Below are 24,458 nucleotides of genomic sequence, written 5' to 3' on the forward strand. Positions count from 1 at the left end.
GTTCATCTGTCAAAGTGCTGTCTGCTGCTGCGCAAACTCCGCCGATCATCAGCCTTTTCACGTTGGGCAGATATGTGACCAATGTTGTCGCATGTGCCGGCTTTCCTTGTTCGACTGCTGCTAATTTGTAATATTGTGACTTAACATGCCAAAGTCTCTAAAATTTTCACTTAACTTAAAATAAGTCTTTACTTATTTTTATGCTTTGATCAACCATAAATAACATGTAATTATTATACAAAACCATAAATAACACATAATTATTAAATAGCCTACGGTTCCTGTTGTATTGGTCTTTGTTTGAGGTACTTCTTGGACAGAGTGTGGTGATTGAGTTCATCAGCAGATGGCTTTACATCACAACAAGTATATCGCAGAGGTTCTAACTGCTGGAGGGAGTCTTTGGAGTAGACAACAATGGGAACTGCTGAGGAAGAATGTATATTAAAATGCAAAAATCAAATGAGAAGCTTTAAGTGATGTTAGTCATATTCCACACTAAAAATATGCTTGCACATGTTCATACAATAATTGTAAATGGAGATATAATTCAGTGGAACATATTTGCAAATGTGAAAGAATAAGTAATACTTCGAGAGCAGAACTGAATTAAGTATAATTTTTTTGATTTTTCCACCCAGAACCCTTTCATGTGGCAACCCTGTAGTATCTTACAAATCTAGAATGCAAGAAGTCTGAGTTGAGAATAAAAATACAAGACAAGAAGAATGAAGAAGAATTTTGTTAGAAGAAAATGCTATGTTTTGCATCAAGAATCTACTATGTTTTCATTGTCACATATCTTTTCGTGTGGCAACAAGGGCAAGAAATATGAATCTGTTTTCAAGGAGTTGGATTTAAAAACTAACGAATAAGATGCTATTTTCATCTGGGCTTCGATCGTGCTGCAAGATTTCTTGAAAAGTTTTTTATTTAATGTGTGTATCACTCAAGATCCAAGAAATTTCACTATCCACAGCTTCCAGGTGTTTAATAAACGTCAAAAGGGTCTGTAGTAGGCTGTAATGTGGTTTTTATTTAATCACACACTTGGCTAATTTCGACTGTTTCTCATTGTCAGCACCTGTAAAACCAATGTGGAAAAGCACTACATTATCTGCATACATTGCCGTATATAAATAACACTTTACACACCTCACATTAAGACAAATCATTGCTGCACACATTTCTTACAACCACATGGTAACTGACAGCAGCTGGTAATTTGTTCTCACAGATTCGTATACATCCAAAGACTTTCAAAATCTCAATAGTACATATGATAGGCACGTTACAAATATTGCTGGTGTTCCAGGCTTAGTTGATATCATGTATAAAAACAGTCAGCGACCAAAGACTACATTAAGGGCATACAAATGCACATAAAATATTAGATACATCACCTGGGATATCACTGGGCAAATTACATTATTTTAAACAATATATTAACATATACACGAGGTATGTTCAAAATTCCAGAAATAATAGAAACAGAATACTCCATCAACTACTGGTGTGCCAGGTATAATGACTGCCTGATAGTGTAAGTCATAAGTGCCTGAATTTTTTTGTAAGTGGCAACCAAATATGCAGCGTGTGAAATGGTGGCAACGAAATGTCACTTGCATTATAAGATGTGTTAACCAGTATTGAGAACATGAAGTATTTCTTGACTTACAGTGTGTGATAGTGTCACTATATAAAATACATTAAATAGCCATTGGACTGGTTCAATATAAAGAGAAATAATGTGGGAAATAACTATAAATGAGGAGAAGAGAAGCCCCAAAACAGTAAGGGTTATGTGTCCACATGACATAAGCATAACACCAAAATATAAAATGTGTAAAACTCAATATCACACTCCACTCCTAAAGGAAGAACAGTTTGTTCTCAACATTCACTACATCAAACATTATTGGATGTACTGTAAGTATTATGTGTTTATTGCCCTTCCCTCCATTTTACAAGTATTGCCACATTTTTTTATTCTGAATAAGTAGTCTGTATTAGCTCATCTGTATACTTGATATGCGTCAGACAATAGTGCATACCTGTTCCCGTCTTAATTCTGCTACGGTTACCATATATCTTTCTTCAAAGAATATGATGTGTTACCATGTACTTGCGCAACATTAGAGGCATGTATATGGTTGTGGGAACATTGTTTTGGAAACCGTACATATCCAGTAATGTTTGATGTTGTAAATCTTGAGACTGTTCTTCCTTTAGGAGTAGGATATTGATTTTTACACATTTTATATTTGGTGTTATGCTTACTTCACGCGGCCTCATAACCCTTCCTGTTTTGAGGCTTTTTTTCACCTCATTTACATTTACTTCCCGTGTTCCTTCTCTTTACATTGAACCAATCCGATGACTTTTTAATGTATTTTATTTTGTTACACTGTGATACACTGTTAAGTCATGAAATACTTTATATTCTCAATATTGGTTGATATATCTTACAAAAAAATTGACATTTGGTTGCCACACTTTCACACACTGTATATTGATTGTTATTTGTTGTTGTGGTCTTCAGTTTAGAGACTGGTTTGATGCAGCTCTCCATGGTACGCTACCCTGTGCAAGCCTCTTCATCTCTGAAAAACTATTTCAACCTACATCCTTCTGAATCTGCTTAGTGTTTCATCTCTTTATGCTCCACACTGCCCTCAAATATTATATTGGTGATCCATTGATGCCTCAGAACATGTCCTACCAACCAGTCCCTTCTTCTAGTCAAGTTGTGCCACAAATTCCTCTTCTCCTTAACTCTATTCAGTACCTCCTCATTAGTTGCATTGTCTACCCATCTAATCTTCATCATTCTTTTGTAGCACCACATTTTGAATGCTTCTATTTTCTTCTTGTCCAAACTATTTATCGTCCATGTTTCAAATCCATACATGGCTGCATTCCATACAAATAATTTAAAAAAAGACTTGCTGACTCAGTGTTAACAAATTTTTCTTCTTCAGAAGTGCTTTTCTTGCCATTTTATATCCTCTCTACTTCGGCCATCATCACTTATTTTGCACCCCAAATGGCAAAACTCATCTAATACTTGTGCCTCATTTCCTAATCTAATTCCCTCATGATCTCCTGATTTAATTTGACTATGTTCCATTATCCTCATATGCTTATATTGTTTATTGACTGATATCATTTGTTGACTGAGCTAAAAAGACAGTCAAACCTTTTTCAGCATAATTTACAAGAGTAATGAATGCTGGAATGAGTGCTGTGAGACCATGTGAAACAGACTAGAGACTATTTACTTGTTTCAGTGGGTGATAAACTATGTTTCAATTGAATAACTCTTTTCATCATTTTTCTGCAAAGAAAAATGGTCCATACACCTTTGTACGGGATACGGCACAGAACACGTTGATCTTCAGTGAGTCTCTTCCTGGACTTTGATTTAAAGGTCATACCTGTATACCCATGTTTCTTCACCTTCTTTAGCAGTGTGTATCATTGTCAACTTCATTCAGCAATTCCTGAGCAATGTCTACCCAATGTTGTTTCTGGTCCAAATTCAACAACTTTGGAACAAACTTTGCTGCTACATATTTCATGCTCAAAACCTCCAAAAAATTGCGTGGCATGAGCCAAAGGATATCCCAGCATCATCAACAATGTTTCTGACGGTGATTCAGTGATTTTACAGAACCATTTTCTGTACTTCTTTCACATTGTCATCAGTAACTGATGTGTTAGAGTGCCCAGACTGGTTGTCTTCTTGACCCACTTCGAAATATTTATACAATTTGTAAACATTTCAAATGGGTGCTGCACTTTGCTCCATTTTTCAAGTAACATTTCATGTAAATTCTTTGATCCATCTTTTTTCAAAAGAAAAAAATCGCCAAGCACTTGGAAACACATAACTATTTTGATTGTCAATAGTAAACTAAATATTCAAAATAGCTGAAAATTCAAAAATACATCAGGAACAAGTGTACCAATGAGATAAAAAATTTGAAAATATGATAAATATGATCTACAATTCCCGCAAAATTAAAAAATTCACATTACTTTTTGATCACCCCGGTATGCCTATAAGGAATGGTGAACCACTCGCAGCCATGTAACATGATATAAGAACAAGATCGTAAGAAGATGCGAATTGACAAGGATCAGAAATGACTGTCATGCTTTGTCAGTGACAGTAGGTTGTAAACATGACAGGAATTGCTGATGTTAGTGAATGCAGGTCCATGTCAACCAGCAAACATTTTGGAAGAAACTGCATACCTTAAGAAAGTCCCCTGCTCACAGTTGCACATAAAGCTGTTTGTCTTCTACAGGAAACTGGATGGTAGCTGACTGCAGGGGTGTAGTGTTGTATGATGAGTCGTGATAATGGATCTTTTCAAATGATGCTAGGCACTGAGAGTACCGATGCCACAATGAGGCATTTAACCCACAGAGTGTGCAGAGCATAGTTCAGACTAGAGATGGTTTTGCTATTGTTTGGAGATGTTTTTTGTGTCATTAGCTTGGGCCCACTCATTCTCGGTGACAAAATGTTGCCCTTTCTTCTACACCTTCATAATAAACAAGCCTTGGACACTGCTATCTTCCAAGTAGCAACAACCATGTTTACAGAGCTGCAAGCTTATGTTTCTGGTTTGCTGTGCTCTTGAGTACGCTATCACACATCAATTGGATCATTAAATCAAATGATTTTAATGCCAAATAGAATGTCTGGGACTATTTGGAACAGCAGGAGAAACAAAGCAATCAGTACCCCACAATTTGGTAATGCTGTTGGATCTAATCTCAACAAGTGGCTTCATCTGGATGTGGCATACCAGCAGATTCATGTGGACTCACATTCTCATTGATTTGAGGTCATAACTAAGGCTAAGGCCAGTGTATCATATGGAACATGCCTGTCGCACTCGGTTGTTAATATATTAATAAATGTGAAGTTTAACATAATGATTTATCTCCAAGTAGTCTTTACAGTGGATCTAGGTAACTGCTCATCAACATAATTACAGTTCAGATTCACTTTGCCCAAAAATGGAACAGCAGAAAAGGTTTTTGTTTAATATTGACTAATACAGCCATTAGCAGTCCCACTAGCCCCCAGAATTACATGAATGGCTCATGACTGCAGTGACAGATGTTCAGGGTGTCAGATTTGATGTTAAATTAAAACCAGATTCCTAAACCGTATCTTCTGAGACTCCATGATAAGTTCGCAGCAATTTTTTTTGTAAATCTCGCTTGCCTCAAAAATATTCTAAATTTGCACTCTGTACAATACTTTATATGAATACTTGCAACATGTTACATTTAAGTTGAACTGACTGTTGAGGACTGTTTCTCCGTGATTAAATTTATTTCTTGATACTACAATTGAAGTAAAATCAGCTTCCACTAATGATGCTAGTCATCAGTCAGTGCCTCCAAATCATGTTCAAGCGAGTTTCATTTTGCAGCAATGACCATACCTCATCAACACCAAATAAAATCACAGCTTGCTGTGAAATTAGGATCTTGAAAATTTAAAATAAATATATTTTCAAACATTGATTATTTTCATTAATTAGGATCTTTTTACTATGTTAATTGTCTTATTCCAATCAAGTTGGTAAATTTCATCTTTTGACTTTATTTTGGTTCCTGAAATATTTTCAAAGTTGTGTAGTGGGTACCTTGAGAAAAAAAATCAGTGTGACAGAAATTGTGACTTTGCACAGCCTCATTAAACAAGCTGCTTTATTATCTATTACATAATTGGGGTCTGTGTCATATTACTTGCAATGCTCTCAAAAGCAGTGATAATTATTAATTACAGATGAAAATATTTAACTCCAAAATTATGAATTTTTGGATTTATGATATTTGAAAAATTCTCTGTGGTATCACAAAAAATATGTATGTTATTGTACAAAAGATCATGTGGCATTAAATGGTTACTGCTCTATGCTGAAACATAGCTGCATGCAGCACAAGAAACAACCTAGTGGAGCATGGGGAAGTCACACTTGCTTTCCATCACCGTAACCAAAAGTTCCTTAATAATGTGAGCACTCTTATTTCTTTTTGTCAGTATATGTATGTGTAGCTTAATGGGAAGCTTAAAATGAAAGGTCAGGTCAGTCAAGCCCCATGATGACACTACCCACCTGTAATGTGGATAAGGGCTGAAAAAGTTGAAAGGAAAGCCATCATAAATCAGAGATGGTATATTGGTAAGTACTGTGTCAGTTTCAGTCCAGAGGTGATAAGGGTGTAGTGAGAAGCAATGATAGAAGAAAAAAGTTTTGCAATAAACTATAAATCTTAGGGTATGCATGGCCTATCTTTTTTAATCTTCACCAAACTGTCTTTCCCTCCCTCCCCAAGGAACTAACACTTAGCTCAGAAAACTATACATGGTGGTCCATTTATCATAACCGGGCCAAATATCTCACGAAATAAGTGTCAAACGAAAAAACTATAAAGAACAAAACTTGTCTAGCTTGAAGGCAGAAACCAGATGGTGCTATGGTTGGCCCACTAGATGGTGCTGCCATAGGTTAAACAGATATCAACTGCGTTTTTTAAAATAAGAATTCCCATTTTTTATTACATATTCGTGTAGTACATAAAAAATATGAATGTTTTAGTTGGACCACTTTTTTCGCTTTGTGGTAGATGGTGCTGTAATAGTCGCAAACATATGGCTCACAATTTTAGACGAACAGTTGGTGGCAGGTAGGTTTTTTAAATTAAAATACCGAACATAGGTACGTTTGAAAATTTTATTTTGGTTGTTCCAATGTGATACATGTACCTTTGTGAACTTATCATTTCTGAGAATGCATGCTGTTACAGTGTGATTACCTGTAAATACCACATTAATGCAATAAATGCTCAAAATCCGTAATGTTCGCACATGTATTGACAATGTGCTGACACATGTTGTCAGGCGCTGTCAGTGGATCACGATGGCAAATATCCTTCAACTTTCCCCACAGAAAGAAATCCAGGGGACGTCAGATCCGGTGAACGTGTGGGCCATGGTGTGGTGCTTTGACGACCAATACACCTGTCATGAAATATGCTATTCAATACCGCTTCAACCGCACCCGAGCTATGTGCCGGACGTCCGTCATGTTGGAAGTACATCGCCATTCCGTCATGCAGTGAAACATCTTGTAGTAGCATCGGTAGAACATTACATAGGAATTCAGCATACGTTGCGCCATTTAGATTGCCATCGATAAAATGGGGGCCAATTATCCTTCCTCCCATAATGCCACACCATACATTAACCCGCCAAGGTTGCTGATGTTCCACTTGTTGCAGCCATCGTGGATTTTCTGTTGCACAGTAGTGCATATTATGCCAGTTTACGTTACCACTGTTGGTGAATGACGCTTTGACACTAAATAGAATGCTTGCAAAAAATCTGTCATCATCCCATAATTTCTCTTGTGCCCATTGGCAGCACTGTACACGGCATTCAAAGTCATCGCCATGCAATTCCTGGTGCATAGAAATATGGTACGGATGCAATCGATGTTGATATAGCATTCTCAACTCCGACGTTTATCTGATTCCTGATTTTTCCACATTTGTCTGCTACTGATGTGTGGACAAGCTGCGAGAGCAGCTAAAACACCTACTTGGGCATCATCATTTGTTGCAGGTCGTGGTAATGTAGCACGAAGCAAATACCGTTTACACTGGTGGAATGTTACACGATACCATGTACTTGTACGTTTGTGACTATTACAGCGCCATCTATCACAAAGCAAAAAAAGTGATCCAAATAAAACATTCATATTTCTTTATGTACTACATGAATATGTAATAAAAAATGGGGGTTTATATGTAAAGTAATGCAGTTGGTATCCACTTGACCTATGGCGGTACCATCTAGTGGGCCAACCATAGCGCCATCTGGCTTCCCCCTACAAGCTAGACAAGTTTTGTTCTTTGTAGTTTTTTGTTTGATGCTTATTTAATGAGATATTTGGTCTGGTCACTATCAATTGACCACCCTGTATATTGAACTATAGAGGATACTCAGATTAAGTAATCGATTAATTAAATTATATTGTATTGTAGGCATCAGACACATATGCCATTCTTTGATATTTCTTATTACTTTTCTTCCTTCACATCTTTGAATAGCTTTTTATAATTTTCAGCAATAGATTTTTCGTATTATTAATATGGCCAGTTCCTCAATATAATCTTTACCATTGTAATAGTTTGTAGTATGATGAACACAGTAACATTACATATTGTCATTTTAAACTTCTTTCAAGTATGTACACATGCCAAATAAGCTTGTGCAAACAATAAAATTATAATTTTTTCTCCAATAAATAATTTATTGTTATTGTATGCACTGTTTCAAATCACAGTTATGGGGTGTTTCTGTTTTACTTCAAGTTATGTCATAATAACAGACAACCTCTCAGTGTGAGATACAAAATAGGAACTCCTTATTACAAAAGTTATATTCAGAAAATTTTCATGTCACTTTTTTTTACAATTACAGTACAATAATCACATTTTTAGGAAACAAAACAATCAGATCTTTTCATGGTTGATGGCCATCAGCTAAATATGATGTTGCAATTGCCATGGCAATGGCCAACTCCCAAAGAGCCAGCCGGAGTGGCCAAGTGGTTCTAGGCGCTTCAGTCTGGAACCGAGCGACCGCTACGGTCTCAGGTTCAAATTCTGCCTCGGGCATGGATGTGTGTGATGTCCTTAGGTTAGTTAGGTTTAAGTAGCCCTAAGTTCTTGGGGACTGATGACCTCAGATGTTAAGTCCCATAGTGCTCAGAGCCACTCCCAAAGAAGTATACAAAGCTGCGGTGCTCTGTTTTCTGCTCACTCAGCATGAAACATGAAAAACAAACATTTTGACTTTATTTTCAAATCATTATGGGTAAAAAATTATTAAAATGTTTCGTTAGGAAATATTTGCCTCGTGTCACTCAGGCAGGAAGATAGAAGTGTGATCAAAGATTCTGTTACAGGCATGGAGCTATAATAAGGGGAATCATGATAACGTCACAAACTTGAAGCAGACATCTGCAATTTTAGCTGCCCCAAAAATAAACTTCTGGTGGAAATGTTTTGGAGGGAGGGAGGGGGGGTGGGAGAGAGAGAGAGAGAGAGAGAGAGAGAGAGAGAGAGAGAGGCCAACTTGTGACATTTACAGATGTATTCCCTTTCATTTTTCTACATCTTTTATTTTCTTACCTGTATATTTTACCCCACCCGTACCTCTACGACATATAACGCCCTTAGCTTTCTGCCCTTATTAACTCTTGCCAAGTGTTTTGTCAGTAATCTCTGCCTTGCTTATTATCCTATTTCCATTTTTAAGCTTCTTGATTTTCGAATCTCATCTGATGCAGTTCCTAACAATTAGTCTTTCTTTCTCATGCCAGCTGGTAAGTTCCTCCTTGTCCAGCATTGTGTGCAACTTTTCCAGACTCTCCCCATTTCCTAAACCTTTTTGTCCCTCTTTGTTCACATTAACACTTCTGTCAGAAGGAGCCGCTGGCTCCAAAATCTTGCACATTTCTTTAACCTTTATATCGGTTTTCATCCGCAGCTGCTTGGTGAGTAGATATTTTTCTCTCTTCAGTTACATTCTTTTAAATTTTTGGATTCATATAACACAACCTGTTTTCATGGACTTGAACCCTTTCCACCATGTATAGTCAGGGGTTCGATTAGTCCTTGCGACACAATTGTAATAACTTGTTTACACTATGTTTTTTTTAATTTTGTAGAATTTTACTGTGTGACTCTCCTTGTCTTTCTAATCAATCTGTCTGTCTGTTTCCTAGTTCAATCTTGTTTTTTGTGTCTACAAAAAGTTCATCATGTTTTTTGTGCATATCAAACTTTACTTCATTGATTGTTTTTATAAATTTATTTCTGTTATATCAATAATACAACACATTTCTTTCTTTAAATCCCTAGTTATTTTACTGATAGCTTTATCTGCATGAACATTTAAGCCACTTAAATTGGTAGCAATCTTGTATACTTTGTTTCAATAAGTCCTTTTGCTCTCAAGGTTCTCAATGTCGAAGGAAGGAAGGAAGGAAGATAGATAGATTGGAGTTAACATTCTATCGAAAGTGCAGTCATTAGAGATGGAGCACAAGCTTGGGTTACAAAAGGATGGGGAAGGAAATTGTCTGTACCCATTTCAAAGCAACAATCCCACCTTTTGCCTGGAGCAATTTAGGGAAATCTTGCAAAACCTAAATCTGGATTTGCATTTCAAAATTGGGATAGCTCAACAGGAATTTGAACTGTGGACTCCCATAATGCGAGTACAGTGTGCTAACCTCATGGATCTCAAGCTTTGCATGTAGTACCTCCACACATTGAGCCTTAGTATTTAATTTGTTAAGTCTTCACTATATCCTGCAACATTTCATTCTAACGTTTCAATATTTCCCTTTACGTCCCTGATATTAGTCTTTAGTTTCTTTGGTTTCCTATCAGTGCTTGGTTATCAGACTTTAATTTTTTTAGATTTCATATCGATATTTGGTTGTTATCTTTTATAGCTTTGTTATTAGCATGTATAGTCTCCTGCAACATTTCTTTAATCAAGTGTATGTCTTCCATCCTTCTCTTTCAGATTTAGATGTTCAAATTTAAACAATTTAATTTCACCTCTTTCCTCATAAATTACATGGTAATAATTATTAGCTGTTGTCATTTTTGTGGTCTTCAGAAGTCTGGTTTCCTGCAGCTCTCCATGCATCTCTATCCTGTGCAATCTCTTTATCTCTGAATCGCTCTTGCACCTACATATTTCTGACTCTGCTTACTGTATTCACCTCTTGGCCTCCCTGTACAATTTTTACCCTCTACAGTTTCCTCCATTGCTAAATTTGTAATCTGTTGATGACACAATTTGTCATCTCAACTGATCCCTTCATCTAGACAGGTTGTGCCACAAATATCTTTTCTTCCCAGTTTTATTCAGTACCTTCTAATTGGCTGCATGATCTACTCAGTTAATCTTCATCATTCTTCCACCACATCTCAAAAGCTTCTATTCTCTTTGGGTCTGAACTGTTTACTGTCCACATTTCGCTTCCATACAAGGATACACTCAACATTTTATCTCCCTTCTGACTTGGCCATAGTTAATTTACTAAACAAATAGCAAAACTTATCTACTACTTCTAGTGTCTAGTTTCCTAATCTAGTTCCCTCAGAAGGGCCTGATTTAATCTGACTGCAGTCCATTACCCTTATTTTACTTTTTTATGTTTGTCTTATATCTTCCTTTCAAGTTACTGTCCATTCCATTCAACTGCTCTTCCAAGTTCTTTTCTGTCTGTGACAGAATTACAATGTCATTGGCAAAGCTCAAAGTTTTTATTTCTTCCCCCTGAACGTTAATTCTTTCTCAAAAATGTTCGTTGCTTTCTTTCAGTGTCCTCGATGTACAGATTGAATAAGATTAGGGATAGGCTACAACCCTGTCTCGTTCCCTGCTCAACCACTGTTTCCCTTTCATGTCCATTGACTCTTATAACTGCTGTCTAGTTTCTGTACTAGCTGTACATAAACTTCACCCCCACTACCTTCAGTATTTCAAAGAGCATATTTCTGTCAGTTCTGACAAAAACTATAAAATGTAGTTTTGCCTTTCCTTAATCTGCCTTGTAAGATAAGTCATAGGGTCAGTATTGTTTCACTTGTTTCTACATTTCTTCGAAGTCCAAACTGATCTTCCACAAGATTGGTTTCAACCAGTTTTTCCATTCTTCTGTAAATAATTCATGTTGTTGTTTTCTTGCAACCACGACTTATTAAACTGATAGAACAATAAGAGTCACACCTGTAAGCACCTGCCTTCCTTGGAATTGGAATTATTAATTCTTAAAAGGAGGTGGCATTTTCCATTTTTGCTGTATTAATTTTATTTATTGAAAAGTACTTTCTGCCTTCTAGACTGTTTTAAGTGATTTGGTGACTCTGCAATAGAAAACTATGCCTTACTTATTGAAATGGCAGTGTCTTTATTTTTTTGTTTGTTTTCTATTCATTTTGGTTCACAAATGCTGGCTTGTTGGTTTGACTTCTTGATATTTGCAAAGATATTATAATGCCTTTGTAAATATCAAGCTTCCAAGCTAACAAGGCAGCATTATAACCTTATAATATCTTTGTAAATGTCAAGCATCAAACCACAAGACAGCGTTTGTGAACCAAAATGAAAAAACACAGAAAAATTTAGACACTGTCATTTCAGTATATAAGGCATAGCTTTTTTATTGCAGAACCAGAACTGAATCTGGTAGTGAATAAATAAAATTAATACAGCAAAAGTTGAGATTGCTGCCTTCCTTTAATAAACTCTTTTTTGTGGTAACTGCTACGGAGAAAATGTATTACGTTCTCTTTGAATCCTGAGAGTATTTTGCTTGTGTCATACATCTTGTATACTAGATGGAATAATTTTGTCATGAATCTGGCTCTCCCAAGAGTATCGGTAGTTCTGATGGAATGATGTCTACTCCAGGGGCCTTGTTTCAAGATTAGGTTAGGTTAGGGTCGTCTTTCAGTGCTCTGTCAAATACTTCTTGCAGTAATGTATATCCTATCTCATCTTCAAGACATCCTCTTCTCTTTCTATAATATTGCCTTCAAGTACATTTCCCTCATATAGCTTCTCGTATATGTTCCTTCCATCTTTCAAGTTTCCCTTCTTTGCTTAGTATCCGTAGTCTTGATATTCATACAGCTTTAACCCTTTTCCCCAAAGGCCTCTTTAATTTTCCTGTTGGTGGTATCTATCTTTTCCCTAGTGAAATATAATTTCAGGTGTTTACATTTGTCCTCTAGCCATACCTGCTTGTCCATTTTGCACCTCCTGTCAATCTGGTGTTTCAGATGTTTGTATTCCCTGTCTCCTGCTTCATTTGCTCTATTTTCATAGTTTCTCCTTCCATTCAAATTCTACATCTCCTGTGTGATCAAAGGACTGGGCCTTGTCTTTTTACTTATTTCATCCTCGGTTGCCTTCACTGTTTCATCCCTCAAAGCTACCCAATTGTCTGCTACTGTATTCCTTTCTCCTGTTCTACTCAATCATTGCCTAATGCTCCCTCTGAAATTTTCAACAGCTCTGGTTCTTTCAACTTATCCAGATCCCATTAGCTTTATTTCCTACTTTTTTTGCAACTTCTTTGGTTTTAATCGAGGGGTCATAACCAATAAATTGTGGTGATGGACCACATCTGCCCCTGGAAATTCTTACTGTTTAAAATCAGATTCTGAAGTATCTGTCTTACCATTATACAGTCAATCTGAAATCTTGTGGCGTCTCCAGAGCTCTTACACATACACAACCTTTCTTCATGATTCTTAAACCAAGGGTTAGGAAAATTCCACCAGGCTCTTTCCTTTTTATTTCTTTCCCCTGGTTCATATTCAACTGGTATTTTTCTTTTGCTTCCTTTTCCTACTATCAAATTCCAGTCCCCAATCACAATTAAATTTTCCTCTGACAACGCTATCTGAATAATTTCTTTTATTGAATCTTTTTTTTTTTTCTTACTTCATCATCTACAGAGCTTAGCTGGCATATAAACCTGTACTACAGTGGTGAGTGTTGGCTTAATGTCTGTCTTGGCTGTGCTAATACATTCACTGTGCTGTTCATAGTAGCCTACTCTCTTTCCTATTTTCTTATTCATTGTTAGACTTACGCCTGCGTTACGTCTATTTGATTTTATCTATGACCCTCTGCTTACCTGACAAGAAGTCCTGCTCATTCTGCCACCAAACTTTTTTAATCCCCATTATATTTGACTTTAGCCTATCAGTTATCCTTTTTAAATTTTCTAACCTGCTTGCCCCACTAAGGTTTCTAACATTCCACTCTCTGATCTGTAGATTGCCAGTTTTGTTTTTCCTGATGACAATATCTTCCTGAGTAGTCCCCATGCAGTTTTCGGAATAGGAGACTATTTTACCATCATATTATTTTACCAAAGAGGATACCATCACCATTTAACCATACAGAAGAGCTGCATGCCCTTAGGAAAAATAACAACTTTAGTTTCCCTTGCTTCCAGCTGTTCACAGTGCTTGCACAGCAAGACCATGTTGGTTTATGTTAAAAGGGCATATCAGTCAAACATCCAAACTGTTGCCTATGCAGCTACTGAAAAGGCTGCTGCTCCTCTTCAAGAACCTGCATTTGTCTGGCTTCTTAAAAGATACCCTTTCATTGTGGTTGCATCTACAGTATGGCTATTGTATCATTGAGGTGTGCAATCCCCCCCCCCCCCCCCCCCCCCAATCATGGCAAGGTCTGTGTTTCATGGAGGCCTACTATTTACTTAATCATTTGTCTACAGCTCTCACATTTTATAATTTTACATAACCAGTTCTGTTAAAGGTTCACTATTCACAATATAATATTATTTGCACAGCCTCAGCAGCTATCTATAGGATGACCCAGCTGCACTCTTAACTCTACAGCTATGAAGTAATTCCACCATCACCATTACCAATGCCATAATATGCTTCACTGGTTTGCAGCCATATGTTTGTATGCCACAAACGTTTTATCCCTTTTCAGTGTTTTAGTGTTTTGGATAAAAGATTGATTTTCTACAGAAAAGAAACTGCTGACAAATGTAGAATCGTTGACCTATCAATTCAGGCACGAGTATGTGGGGACCCCAAGTAGAACAATAATCGAGTAAAAAATAAAAAATAAAAAATAAAATAAAAAGTGTTGTCCACTTTCTCTTGTCAAATTTCTAGGAGACTCCAATGAAGTGTTACAGCTCATTTCAGTGTTTTTGATACATAATGCTCACAGAGAAACTATTTTTAAGTAGCCTCATAAGTTTCTGTTAGTTCAAGTGTAGCAAATTAATTAATGTCAGAATTTTGGGATTGATTATCATAAAACAATGCCTTTATTACAAAGTCTGTTAGTATGGTAGTTGCTCTAACTAAACTGTTGTAATATTTATTTCAGGGCTCTCTCAAAGTTTGATCTCTCGCAGCTTAGCCTTCAAACTCTTCCGGAATCTTATCGACAGAATCTCAAACTACCAAGAGAGTATGCAAAGACGCCAGTGGATGCTGCAAGGCGACCAGAGGATGTTCTGCCATACATTCCCAGTAAGTACTATCTCACCTAAGCACATTTCTGGAAATTTATGTGAAGGGGATATGAAAAACTGTCACAGATATGATAAACTATACTCGGAATGTGCTGAGAAGTATTATGGTTAATTTCTGTATCAACTTTTTTGTATAGAAAAGGAAATGTATCATCTCTTAGCTGAGATTTGATGGCTACTGTTCTAATAACAACAAAGTAGCAAAACAAATTCTTTGTATATACATTATTATTCAGTTAAGCAAGAGATTAAGCTGGTATCACAGCCTTATATGAATACTCGACTCTGCTGAGAGTAATTACTAGAGCTGTGCTTTACTCAGTGATATGAAATGCTTGGGAGACAGAAAATTAAGTGTTAAAGTAAACTATAGTTGTTCCTTGTGGAAAGCTCCTTTTTTAAAAATTTGTTTGTCCTACTGAGGACCACATGGAATAACTTATATATTATTTCTTTTCCTCCTTTCTTTCTTTCCCATAATTTTTTATCCTTTTCCAATGTTTTTACTTCTTTCTTCTATCCATGTTGTGCTTGTCTTTTTCTTTGTTTACTCCTGGAACCTATTGAAGCCTTCCACTTTTGTTTGGAACCCCTCTCATTCTTCTATTTCTTTCTCAATTTCTCCATTTCCCTCGGGCCGCCTTCAATTTTTTTACCCCCACATGATTGATGTTTTAGGGTTTCTGTCAAATAACTTAAAATTATTTTTGTTAGGCTGTTTTCATCTAGCCTTTTTAGGTGTCAATAGACTGCAACTCTTCTGTTCCTCATTGTGTCTGATATTCACTCTTTTTTTCATTAACTTCTTTATTTCTTCTTAATTTCCATTTCCCATTCTCATATTTTGGTCCAAAGATTTCCCTATTTACTTTCCTTTCCTTCTTTTCTATTTCACTTGATTGTTTGGCTGTATTTCACGAAAGGCATTCTGGCTTAATGACAGTATTGTACTGCCAAAGTTTTGCATTTATGGAAATAGATTTCTTGTTATACAGGCTTTTTGTTAGTTAAAAATCCATCTCCATTTTCCTTGCCCTTGCTAGGATAGCTTCTTTGTCTAATGTAAATTGCCACTCATCGATTCTACAACAAGAACATAAAGTAGCTTATGCATGATTTAAATCTCTCCTTTTATTGTACTAATTTTTTTTTAAATTTATGAACTAGCAATCTATATAGTGCAAAAGAATTATGTACAGGGGGATAATTATTGAACTATATGAAGAAAATGTAAATTGTTGTTGTTGTTGTTGTGGTCTTCAGTCCTGAGACTGGTTTGATGCAGCTCTCCATGCTAATCTATCCTGTGAAAGCTTCTTCATCTCCCAGTACCTACTGCAACCTACATCCTTCTGAATCTGCTTAGTGTATTCTTCTCGTGGTCTCCCTCTGCAATTTTTACCCTCCATGCTGCCCTCCAATGCTAAATTGGTGATCCCTCGATGTCTCAGAACATGTCCTACCAACTGATCCCTTCTTCTAGTCAAGTTGTGCCACAAGCTCCTTTTCTCCCCAGTTCTATTCAATACCTCCTCATTAGTTATGTGATCTACCCATCTAATCTTCAGCATTCTTCTGTAGCACCACATTTCAAAAGCTTCTATTCTCTTTTTGTCTAAACTATTTATCGTCCACATTTCACTTCCATACATGGCTACACTCCATACAAATACTTTCAGAAACGACTTCCTGACATTTAAATCTATACTCGATGGTAACAAATTTCTCTTCTTCAGAAACACTTTCCTTGCCATTGCCAGTCTACATTTTATATCCTCTTTACCTTCGACCATCATCAGTTATTTTGCTCCCCAAATAGCAAAACTCGTTTACTACTTTAAGTGTCACATTTCCTAATCACTCGACTTAATTCGACTACATTCCATGATCCTCGTTTTGCTTTTGTTGATGTTCATCTTATATCCTCCTTTCAAGACACTGTCGATTCCGTTCAACTGCTCTTTCAAGTTCTTTGCTGTCTCTGACAGAATTACAATGTGATTGGCGAACCTCAAAATTTTTATTTCTTCTCCATGGATTTTAATACCTACTCCAAACTTCTCTTTTGTTTCCTTTAGTGCTTGCTGAGTATACAGATCGAATAACATCGGGGATAGGCTACAGCCCTGTCTCACTCCCTTCCCAACCACTGCTTCCCTTTCATACCCCTCGACTCTTATAACTGCCATCTGATAGCCTTTTGCTCCCTGTATTTTACCCCTGCCACCTTCAGAATTTGAAAGAGAGTATTCCAATCAACATTGTCAAAAGCTATCTATAAATGTCAGAAACGTAGGTTTGCCTTTCCTTAATCTTTCTTCTAAGATAAGTCGTAAGGTCAGTATTGCCTCAAATGTTCCAACATTTCTACGCAATCCAAACTGATCTTCCCCAAGGTCGGCTTCTACCAGTTTTTCCATTCTTCTGTAAAGAATTCGCATTAGTATTTTGCAGCTGTGACTTATTAAACTGATAATTTGGTAAATTTCAAATCTTTCAACACCTGCTTTTTTTGAGATTGGAGTTATTATATTCTTCTTGAAGTCTGAGGGTATTTTGCCTGTCTCATACATGGTCGAGTTTTGTCAGGACTGGCTCTCCCAAGGCCGTCTGTAGTTCTAATGGAATGTTGTCCACTCCGGGGGTTTTGTTTCGAGTCAGGTCTTTCAGTGCTCTGTCAAACTCTTCACGCAGTATCATATCTCCCATTCATCTTCATCTACATCCTCTTCCATTTCCATAATATTGTCCTCAAGTACATTGCCCTTGTATAGACCCTCTATATACTCCTTCCACCTTTCTACTTTCCCTTCTTTGCTTAGAACTGGGCTTCCATCAAAGTTCTTGACATTCATGCAAGTGGTTCTCCTTTCTCCAAAGGTCTCTTTAATTTTCCTGTAGGCAGTATCTATCTTACCCCTAGTGAGATAAGCCTCTAAGTCTTTACATTTGTCCTCTAGCCATCCCTGCTTAGCCATTTTGCACTTCCTGTCGATATCATTTTTGAGATGTTTGTATTCCTTTTTGCCTGCTTCATTTACTGCATTTTTATATTTTCTCCTTTCATCAATTAAATTCAATATTTCTTCTGTTACCCAAGGGTTTCTACTAGCCTTCATCTTTGTACCTATTTGATCCTTTGCTGCCTTCACTATTTCATCCCTCAAAGCTGCCCATTCTTCTTCTATTGTATTTCTTTCCCCCATTCTTGTTAATTGCTCCCTTATGCTCTCCCTGAAACTCTGTACAACCTCTGGTTCTTTCAGTTTATCCAGTTCTCATCTCCTTAAATTCCCACCTTTATCAACAAATTACTGCGAGCGCACACTTTATTCACTGTGTAAACATCACGACAAGTATTCAGATTTGGGTTATGACATGTTTGATATGTCTACCATCATTGGCAATGATGTGGTGCAGACAAGTAGCAAAATTCTGCATGACCTGCTGAGGTGTAAGAACATTGATGGTGTCAGTAACCTTCTGAGTGGCTGTTTTCAGCTCAGCAATGATTTTGGAGTTACTGCTGTACACCTTGTCTTTGAGTTGAGATAAAATGATCGCTTAGCATTGTTGGCCAGGAGGCCCTGTCTGGGAAAGTTTGGCCATTGGTTGCATGTCTTATTTCAGGTGATGCCACATTGGGCAACTTGCATGTCAGTGATGATTAGATGTTGGTGACTCACAACACCCAGTCCACTAGTGGAGTGAAACCTCCAACCCTGTCGGGCATTGAACCCAGGCCCGCTACATGGTAGGCAAACACATTACCACTCAGCTAAGCAGGTTGACACCTTGTCTTTAATATAACTCCACAAAAAGGAGTTGCATGTGTTCAGACCTGGAGAATGTGGCAGCCAATTGAGTCCCATGACAGTAGTCTCTGGGTACCCCAGAGCCAGATTGCCATCCCCATAGTACTCCTCCAGGACACGAAACGCTCTCTTGCTTCAGTGGGGTCGAGCTTCTTCTTGCATGAACCATATCTTATTGAAATCATGATCACTTTGGATAATGGGGATGAAAACATCTTGCAAAACCTTCATGTACTGTCTGGTAGTCACCGTGCCATCAATGAATATCATACTGATTATTCCGTGACTGGACATTGCACACCACTTAGTCACCCGTTGAGGGTGAAGAGACTTCTCAATCATGAAATGCGGGTTCTCAGTCCCTCAAATGTGCCAATTTTGCTTATTGATGAACCCACCTAAATGAAAGTGAGCTTCATCACTAAACCAAACTATTCATGTGCATACTAATTCCCATCATGCCCTGCGACCAACCGTGCAGTTTGAATGTTCTAACACAAATAATTCAGAAGTTATGGTGTTTTTATTTCTTATAGTTCAATCATTGTCACCCTGTACCTACTGATAGCATTAAACTTAAGATTTTATTCTGTTGTGTGAATAAATCTTTAAATTGTTAGCATGCAGCTATATTTGAAGACAAATTAATATAACAACCTGTTAACAGACACGTTTCATGTCATTATATGTGTATTGACTCCATTTCCACTTGTTATCCACCTGGCCCCCTAGGGATTTTACACAAAGTTTTTCATTTGTTCGAACAACTTAGGTGAGTGCAATTGGATGACATCTTTGACAACTACCAATATTTTGACGTTGGACACTGTAATGGAACCATTATTGGTAGACTTGCTAGTAACTGATCACAACCACCTATTTCCAGTAAATACTATGTTGTTGGCTTTCTGGAGAATTCCAGAAGAAACAGTTTTGTGCAATATGGTGTGGAGCCCCATGTTAGATCACACGCATTTGTGTAGATAGGGAGAATCAGTTTAGTACGGCAGAATGGCTGTTGGTGATGTTAGGTATGGCCACAGTGCCAGAGAACGTTGATATCATTGAAGAAATTTTTGGATGATTAAGAGTCTGTGAAGTACAGCGAACAGGAGAAGTATTTGTACAAATGTGGAAGTAGTTTTGTGAATTTATATGTGAGGTATTGAAAATTCTAAATGGAAAAGAGGATCATAGAATATTATGTGAGTGGCAGCCATTGATACCAAGTGGAATTTTGCATATTGTTAAGAAAAACTGGTAGAAACTGACCTTGGGGAAGATCAGTTTGGATTCTGTAGAAATGTTGGAACACGTGAGACAATACTGACCTTACGACTTACCTTATAAGAAAGATTATGGAAAAGCAAACCCACATTTCTAGCATTTTTAGACTTAGAGAAAGCTTTTGACAATGTTGACTGGAATATTCTCTTTCAAATTCTAAAGGTGGCAGGGGTAAAATACAGGGAGCGAAAGGCTATTTATAATTTGTACAGAAACCAGATGGCAGTTATAAGAGTCAAGGGGCATGAAAGGGAAGCAGTGGTATATTGAGCAAGCAGTAAAGGACACAAAAGAAAAATTTGGAGTAGGTATTAAAATCCAGGGAGAAGAAATAAAAACTTTGAGGTTCGCCGATGACATTGTAATTCTGTCAGAGACAGCAAAGGACTTGGAAGAGCAGTAGAATGGAATGGTCAGTGTCTTGAAAGGAGGATATAAGATGAACATCAACAAAAGCAAAACGAGGATAATGGAATGTAGTCGAATTAAGTCGGGCGATGCTGAGGGAATTAGATTAGGAAATAAGACACTTAAAGTAGTAAATGAGTTTTGCTATTTGGGGAGCAAATTAACTGATGATGATCGAAGGTAGAGAGGATATAAAATGTAGACTGGCAATGGCAAGGAAAGTGTTTCTGAAGAAGAGAAATTTGTTAATATCGAGTATAGATTTAAATGTCAGGAAGTCGTTCCTGAAAGTATTTGTATGGAGTGTAGCCATGTATGGAAGTGAAACATTGACAATAAATCGTTTGGACAGAAGAGAATAGAAGCTTTTGAAATGTGGTGCTACAGAAGAATGCTGAAGATTAGATGGGTAGATCACGTAACTAATGAGGAGGTATTGAATAGAATTGGGGAGAAGAGAAGTTTGTGGCACAACTTGACTAGAAGAAGGGATCAGTTGGTAGGACATGTCCTGAGGCATCTAGGTATCACAAATTTAGCATTGGAGGGCAGCGTGGAAGGTAAAAATCGTAGAGGGAGACCAAGAGATGAATACACTAAGCAGATTCAGAAGGATGTAGGTTGCAGTAGGTTCTGGGAGATGGAGCTTGCACAGGATAGATTAGCATGGAGAGCTGCATCAAACCAGTCTCAAGACTGAAGACCACAACAACAACAACAACAACAAGGTGACTTTCAACATGATAGGAAATCAGCAGAACTTACATCATTTATTGACTGATAACATTTATTGACTGAGCTAGAAAGACAGTCAAACCTTTCTCAGCATAATTTACAAGAGGAATCTTTTAATTGTGCTGGTTGGAATGAGTTCTGTGAGACTGCGTGAAACAGACTAGAGATTATTTACTTGTTTTAGTGGGTAATAAGCTATGTTTCAATTGAATAACTCTTTTTATCAAGCTAGGGATACCACAACCTTAAGCCAATGACATTAACTGATAGACTACAAGATGTTGACTGAACAACGTATGACTTGCCACAACTGCAAGGGGTATGGTAGACACCTGCCATACACAAACCCAGATAACCCTTTACAGTCCCTAAAAGGGCTGTAAGCTTAAATGGTGGTTAAAAAACACACGTCACACAGTGTTTCCCATAAAATGCAAGAAGTCTTATTTGAAATGCTACCTGTGTAAGGCCAAAAGGCCATAGGCTTAGGGGCTACCTTATTAACTCCATGAATGAACTACATCACAGGTAGTTGATAGTGTAATATTTGCCTGATCTGTCCTTCAGTTTTAACATTCTAGTGAAAAGTGACTTCGAGGTGTGCTAATTCAGCTGAGAAACTTCCAGGGTCTGAGGTGATGTGGACCATATCAACCAGGTACAAAGTACCCCTTCCACGGAGGCAGATGCTGATAATTATCAGCCTGAAAAGTTTCATGTTGCAAGTGACTATCGCAAGTCTTAACTGTCATTGTGCTGTTACCCCCTAAATTATATGGCTATCTGATGATCGACAAGGAAGGGGTTCCTCTTACGCCTGTAGTGACATACATTGCATATCTTGTAGCAAAACATGTTGCTACTCTGTGGAGCCCATTGATAGATCACAGTGGACGTTACATTAAGTACCTGGCAGATTTATTACACCAGTTTGGGGATTGGGCTTGAATGACGCTGACACTTTAGTAAGTTTTGATGTGTTCTCTCTCTTCACTCATGCTCCTCTGTCTCTTTCATTATTGTTAATTGGGGTTAGGTTTGGTGTTGAATTAACTAACTTATTTGAAGATGTGTCAACTTCTATTTGCTTTTTATTCAGTGAACAGCTCTATAAATAAATAGATGGAGTAATGGTGGTGAGCTTTTGCCACCTCTTATTGCCAATCTATTTATGGAAGATTTTGTGCTGTAGAGGCAGCATATAAGGGTACTAACATGCTGATATTGCTGTGAATCCTTGGTGTCGCACAGTACAATATAGTCTTCTTCTCAAAATTGTCTTTAATTGGTGGTCTCACAATTCAATAACAGTCAGAATACTGATTTGGGTTGGAAATACTTCCACTTTTATTTATATAGAAAGTATTGATGACTGGTTCACAGTAGTTCCTCTTCATATTATTAATTGTTCAATGGGCAGAATATGATTACTAACCGTGTTATGATCAATCCAACTTCCTTCATGTAAAAACTACCACCTACAATAAGGCTGATGCAGTGGCAATATGTCTAATACAGATTCCCATATTGAAGTAGGATGAAAGCTGAATGCAACCCCATTTTTTACTTGTGACTATATATTATTCATTCTTCACATTGAAGTATCACTCAGATTGTAATCAGAGTGCTGTTCTTTTTACACATAAATGTTGCCAGAAGAATTCCCAGGCATATACTTCTACCACACACATGTCCTTGACACGATTACTGTATACAAACTTTGTCACTGATACACTGACAAAATGGTTACTGCTTGGTAATTATATAAACTGACGTAGAGATGTTAACTGGGTGATTGCTAGCTGCAGATTGTTGATGTACTGTCTGGTGGGGGAATATAAAGACACATGTAAGGCTGATTGGTGAAACTGATAATTATATTTTGCTTTATAATAGTATAAGTCTTGAATTTACTAATGACATCATTGTATTTTATATTGTAATAATTCAGATTAACTGTATGTTGGATGACTGCAAAATCATAATAATGAAAGTTGCTACTCACTATATAGCAGAGATGCTGAGTCGCAGATAGGCACAAGAAAAAGACTGTCACAAATAAGCTTCAGCTGCCAGAGTCATTGGTGTGTGAGTTGCGTTTGAATGTAGGTGTGCTCGTGCGCATTGTTTGTGTGTGTGTGTGTGTGTGTGTGTGTGTGTGTGTGTGTGTGTGTGTGTGTGTGGAGAGAGAGAGAGATCTATTTTTGACAATGGCCTTGTTGGCTGGAAGCTTATTTGTTGTGCCTGTGTGCGACTCAGCATCTCCACTATATGGTGAGTAGCAACTTTCATTTTCATAATATTGTTACATTCCATCATGGATTTTCCATTGTTTGATTTTTGCAAAATCATAAAGGTAGATGAACCTGAAGTGCAGTGTTACATGCAGTGTAATGTTGTGTGCAAGTGATTGCCATTTGTAATTATTATCTCTGGCACAACCACTGACTTATGTTTCCTCATTTGTTTTTATGCTGTTTTGTTGTTTAATTTTCTCGTAAAGGAGTCTTATGAGTTATGGTGTTCTTTTATGTTGTAATGAAGTAAATACAACTAGTCGCACAACATTGGTGACCCCAACATGATATAAAATGGTCACTAATGTGAAATATGACAATCACTAACGCTCCATATCGTGCCACGTTGTGTTAAATATGAACATCTATGTCAGCCGCATTACGCATCTTCCTTGTTCCATTTCACCATAATTCATGATGGCAGACCTACCACCTACTGCAGAAGGGTCTACTGGTACAGTAATTAATCGCGTGACAGTAAAACTGCCACCATTTTGGCAACAGAATCATGTGCTGTGGTTTGCTCAAGTAGAAAGTAAATTTTTGCTAGTGCACACAACCGCAGACAAAACGAAGTATTGTTATGTAGTTGCTGCACTCACTGACGATATGGCCATAGAAGTAAAAGATATTCTGGCGTCACCATTGAGTACTGATCATTACACAACCATCAAGAACACTCTGATTGCCTGGCTCTCGCAGTCAGAGACAAAGAGAATGGAGAAGCTTCTCTGCACAGAGGAGCTAGGTGATCGCATGCC

At 37.3% G+C, this 24,458-nt stretch overlaps 1 protein-coding gene across 5 annotated transcripts in view; it reads left to right on the forward strand.

Annotated features, from left to right (window-relative positions):
* The window catches only part of LOC126271912 (focadhesin), a 273,808-nt gene that overhangs the window by 118,870 nt on the left and 130,480 nt on the right, over nt 1-24,458 (forward strand). For all 5 annotated transcript variants that reach the window (XR_007549156.1, XM_049974302.1, XM_049974305.1 and 2 more), the window contains exon 12: nt 15,008-15,153. Coding sequence is in view for 4 of the 5 variants with exons in the window: in XM_049974302.1 (XP_049830259.1) it covers nt 15,008-15,153 (146 nt within the window). In the remaining variant the exon portion in view is untranslated. The remainder of the gene's footprint in view (nt 1-15,007; nt 15,154-24,458) is intronic.

The sequence above is a fragment of the Schistocerca gregaria genome, chromosome 5 (genome assembly GCF_023897955.1).
Source record: "Schistocerca gregaria isolate iqSchGreg1 chromosome 5, iqSchGreg1.2, whole genome shotgun sequence".
Taxonomy (NCBI): domain Eukaryota; kingdom Metazoa; phylum Arthropoda; class Insecta; order Orthoptera; family Acrididae; genus Schistocerca; species Schistocerca gregaria.